The following is a 5,134-nucleotide window of genomic DNA, read 5'->3' as shown; positions in this document are numbered from 1 at the left end:
ATTAATGTTAGAGAAATACATGAAACAGTTTCATTAATTATTATATGAAACAATTTCACAACCATATATGAAACAACTTCATCAAAAAAAGTATTATATAAAACAATTTCATGAAAAAATTTCATAAGATTAAACAATGAAATCGACAGATGAAGGTGGTTTGCACAGTTTACACAAATGAGGGAGGTTTTCATATGATCACTCTATATATATATATATAATATCAAGGTTCTAAATGGCGTGAGGCGTGATATGACGACAAGGTCAAGCTTCAAACCTTACGAATTATATATATATATATATATATATATATATATATATAGGGTTGGGTTCATGTGAGACCAAGGGTTTTTTGTGAGACCCGTAAGACCAATTTATGTTCTTATTGATCAAAGTTATAAACTAATGGTCTAAATTTGCAAGGTGGCAATTTTGTAATTATTGAGAAGTCTCGTGGCGTTTATAAATGTCCAGATCTGACGATTGTAAATCTAATCAAAGGGTTGAGAATTGGTCTTACGGGTCTCACGAAAAACCATTGGTCTCACATGATCCCAAGTCTATATATATATATATATATATATATATATATATATATAAACACATGAAGATACTTTTATATTGTATGAATTTATGTTATATTACGTGAAAATTGTAACTTACACCTTTACATGTCATTTAAAGGTTACATTATTTTTCTTGATTGTCAGTAATATTCATACAATAAAAAGATATCTTCAAAGTTCTCACAAGAAGTATTCACACAATAAACATATACCTTATTTTTTTTTCTCATGAAAAGGAGTGATCACACCGGAATCAAACACGAGCACTCTGCCTCGGGAGTACAGTTGGAAGAGTGAAACTCAAAGGAATTGACGAGGGGCTGCATAAGCGGTGGAGCATGTGGTTTAATTCGATACAATGCGCAAAACCTTACCAGCCCTTGACACATAAACAAGAAAACCTGTCCTTAATGGGATAGTACTTTCTTTCATATAGGTTGTTGCATGACTCAAACCTCTCAATCTTCCTATGAAGGACCAAAGGACGATATACAAAGTGAAAAATTCAAATCAAGGAATTTTCATAGAAAGGATAAGGGTATAATAGCTGAAGAACATGACTGTATTGATTCATCATCTTCATCTAACAATAAACAAGGAGAAAAAACAAAATTGTGCTTCATGGCTCATCTCACTGAATTGAGAAATTATGACAAGATCAATGCGGCAGAATCTTCATCCAAGGCCATTGAATCACATTTTCCCATACATAATCAAGTACGTCTATCTCCTTCCACCTATATTCGTATGCATGTAAAAACGTGCAATGTGCTAGAATCTAAAATAAAACTAAGAACAAAGTAGAGAAAGAAACCGTCAAGTTGTCTGAATGCTTTGAACAACTCGAATAGTTTAACAAAATTTATGAGGAACTAAAAGCTACTAAACTTGTACTATATGAAATGTATATTGTACATATATCAAGTGAAGTCATGGCAAAGAGTAACCCCATTTCATATCACCATCAAACCATGATAAAGAGGAGAATGAAGGACAATTTTTTCTTTTAATAGACAAGAGGACGGTAAGAGCTTGCAAATCCTTATCACCTAAAAAACAAATGCTCTAGTTAGGTCAACCTCTTAACTTAAACCATAAACTCAATCTTAAATGAATGCCCGTTACTTGTCTTGCGACTCTAATTATTACCTACACACTCATATCTGTTTCGGGTAACAGGAAGTAGCCAAGTAGGGGCAATAAAGAGGTAGTGAGACTGAATCAATTGATTAGTTTGTGTGGTTTGTAATAGTGACATGATTTGTATATAGGCGAAGAATCATGTGAGAAAAAAAGTTAAAATGAGAAGCATAAGAAGAGATCTTCACCCTTGATCATTTTTAATCTCAAACTCACCCATTAAGCATGCTGGATACGGGAATTGATCTGGTGTGTGTCGGTGCATCTCATCATAATGTGCATCTAAGGGTGAAGATCCCTTCTTACGCTTTTTACTTTAACTCTCTTTTTCACCAGAACCCAACCATATATATATATATATATATATATACATATATAGACACACACACACACATATATATATATGTGTGTGTGTATGTATATATATGGAGGCTTGCCTAGAAGCTGCCACTCTTTTAAAGAGTGTATAATACCTTAGAAGTCACACTAATTAGTTGACCAACAATATATCACATATATAGAGACACATACACACACACACACACACATATATATATATATATATATATAGGACCCATTCAGAGGAGAACTAATTAATTTATGGTAACCGTGAGATCCAATATGAACCACTTGTTTGAGATATTTAAGAATATTTCTTAAATAACCTAAAATGATAATATAGTTAAATCTATTTTTGACAACTAATCGAAATACTTAATTATTTTTTTTTGAAGGAAATATTTAATTAAAATTAGTTATCTAGTATATCAATTATCTAATATATATCATATTTTAAAGACATTTGTGAATATAAGTGAATCATAGTGATAACGTTCACAATGTTTCACGTGTATCACAATGCATTTTTTTGTTTTATGAAATGTATCATAGTGTGCATTTTTGTTATTTTCATTGCTTTATAAAAGGGGATCACATTGTGCATCTTGTATGTATATCTGGGTATCACAGTGTATATTTTATGTTCATATAAGGTTCATCGGAATAAGATTCGTTGAAAAGAGGAAAAATGAGAGATGAGAGAGGATATTTATAAAATCCCTAAAATGCCCTTAACTAATATTTTAAGTTAAAATTATCAAAATTATTAATTTCCTTTGATTTGTGATTGATATTGGATCTCACGATTACCACAAACAAAACAGTTATTATTTGATTAGACCCATATATATATATATATATATATATATATATATATATGTAGGTGGAGGTTCAAACGAGAACACCTCCATTTTACAAGAACGCGAGAACACCCTTATTACATGTGATAATAAGCATGAGGGACCTTGTGATCTGCGGACGATGTGTTCTATGACTTAGGCCACGCCAAAGGTTGTCTGCCTCTATGATTTAGCATCATATATGATGGTCTTGATGGATTATAGTATCATATCAACAACAACCTTATCACATGTGATAATACTTGTGAAGGAGCTTAATGGTGTAAGGGCGACTTGGCCCCCAACCAAGATCGCATCGAAAATCGCTCGCGTCTCTGATTTAGTATCACATGTGTACCATATGTGATGGTATAATAGTATCACATATGATTGTCTATACTAAAAAGGTGTTCTCACGTTCTCGTAAAATAAACGTGTTCTTGTTTGAACCCTTCCCTATCTATATATTTATATAAAAGGAGGCTTGGTTTAGAAGTAGCCACTCTTTTAAAAAGTGTGTAATACCTTAGAAGTCACATTAATGGGTTGACCAACAATATATCACAACAAATTCCCTTTATCCATACATAATATAAATAAAACTTTAAATTCGGTATTCGAGTCACAATTTCCGCTATCTAGTATATATGTAATTTGTAGTAACAATATCTTATCCAACATCCACGAAGTTAATAAATTAACGACATAAATACCATTGACTTAACAAATTACAATAAGTTTTGACATAAAATAATATCAGATTAAACCTTGATTTTACAATATTTTCAAGCAAAAATTCATCCCCTTACATTTCTCTAACTATATATATATATATATATATATATATATATATATATATATTTATGATCATAAAAAAATGTATTCGGATAATATTTTAAAATTAGAAAAACTTGTTTGACAAGAAATAGTTATGACTTTTAAATTAATATTAAAAAAAAAAGAATTATCAAGTGTAAATAGAGATATATCCATGTGGTTTGGGACATAACTTTCCATTTTCATGGCTCCTCCTTGCCTCTACTTCATCATCTTCCTTTGGTTGCTCCTCCTCCTTCCAACCTCACCTCTTGTATGTCTTCCTTTCGGTTTCCGTCTTTATTTTCTGAGTTCTCGTTTACACGTACGTTTGCCAAATGACGAGAATCATAAAACGAAAACGGGAAATGAAGAATGATAAAGGAAAACAAACGTTTTCTAGCTATTGATCTTGGTTTGTCTGTTTTAAGATTGGATCGGCTGAGACCCATTTACCGGAAAAAGGGATTGATGATGGGACTTTTTTTTTCCAGAATGTTCTTGAATCGCGATATGATCTGACTTTTGTTTTATCAATTGTAGTCAACTGGTTGGACGAACCATGGCGGTGATTTAAAGAATAGTAGATATGCGGATGGCGAAACAAAGATCAGCCCTGAAACAGTGGCTAACCTTCGGTTAAAGTGGAAGTTCGTTGCTGGAAAAGATATAAGTGCCACACCTGCAATATACAACAAGACAGTATATTTCCCGAGTTGGAATGGGAAAATATACGCCCTTAACGAGTCAGACGGGTCAGTTATTTGGCAACACGATATTGGTGAACTAACGGGGCTTAAGTCAACAGGACTCGTATTCGGGGTCAATGAGACAGTGTCCCGGTCCACACCCACTGTTGCTGATGATCTATTGATCGTGGGAATTTATGGACCGGCTTACGTTGTGGGGCTTAGACGTAGCGACGGAGAGCTCGTGTGGTCTACGCAGCTTAGTACGCATAATGCTTCTATAATCACCATGTCGGGTACTTACTATAAAAGGTATTTTTTTCCTGTATCAAAATGATTTAGTATTTAAACTTTAAATTATTTTTCTAATTTCGTAGAGAATTAAAAGTAGACGATAATGGGCCCAAAATAAAGTAAACGCTTTTTTTTGAATAATGAAGCAAATATTAAATTGAGTTTGACTTCTTAAATAATAATAAAAAAATATTTTATTATTTTTTTAAAATATATTGTATAACAAAAATAAGTGAACTTATTTTATGGTTATACATTTAGACTTACATAAGCTAACTTATTGATACGTTACTTGAAGTAGAGTTTTGATAGCTTATTGTCATTTTTTTCCAATTATAACTCTCATTAATATTGATTATTATTTATTACTATTACTTATAAATAAATATTAATAAAATTTAAATATCACTAATATTAATTAAAATTAATTATTAATTACACATTATTAATA

The 5,134-nt window shown here is 31.6% G+C and overlaps 1 protein-coding gene across 1 annotated transcript in view; it reads left to right on the top strand.

Moving 5' to 3' along the window:
• Nucleotides 1–3,905: 3,905 nt before the first annotated feature.
• Nucleotides 3,906–5,134, top strand: part of LOC112529876 (polyvinylalcohol dehydrogenase-like) — a 3,766-nt gene continuing 2,537 nt past the window's right edge. The window contains exons 1-2 of the mRNA XM_025141299.1: nt 3,906–3,974; nt 4,244–4,701. Coding sequence (XP_024997067.1) covers nt 3,906–3,974; nt 4,244–4,701 — 527 coding nt within the window. The remainder of the gene's footprint in view (nt 3,975–4,243; nt 4,702–5,134) is intronic.

This window comes from Cynara cardunculus, assembly GCF_001531365.2.
Source record: "Cynara cardunculus var. scolymus isolate 2C chromosome LG 16, CcrdV1, whole genome shotgun sequence".
NCBI lineage: Eukaryota > Viridiplantae > Streptophyta > Magnoliopsida > Asterales > Asteraceae > Cynara > Cynara cardunculus.
This window is presented reverse-complemented; position numbering and strand designations above follow the sequence as displayed.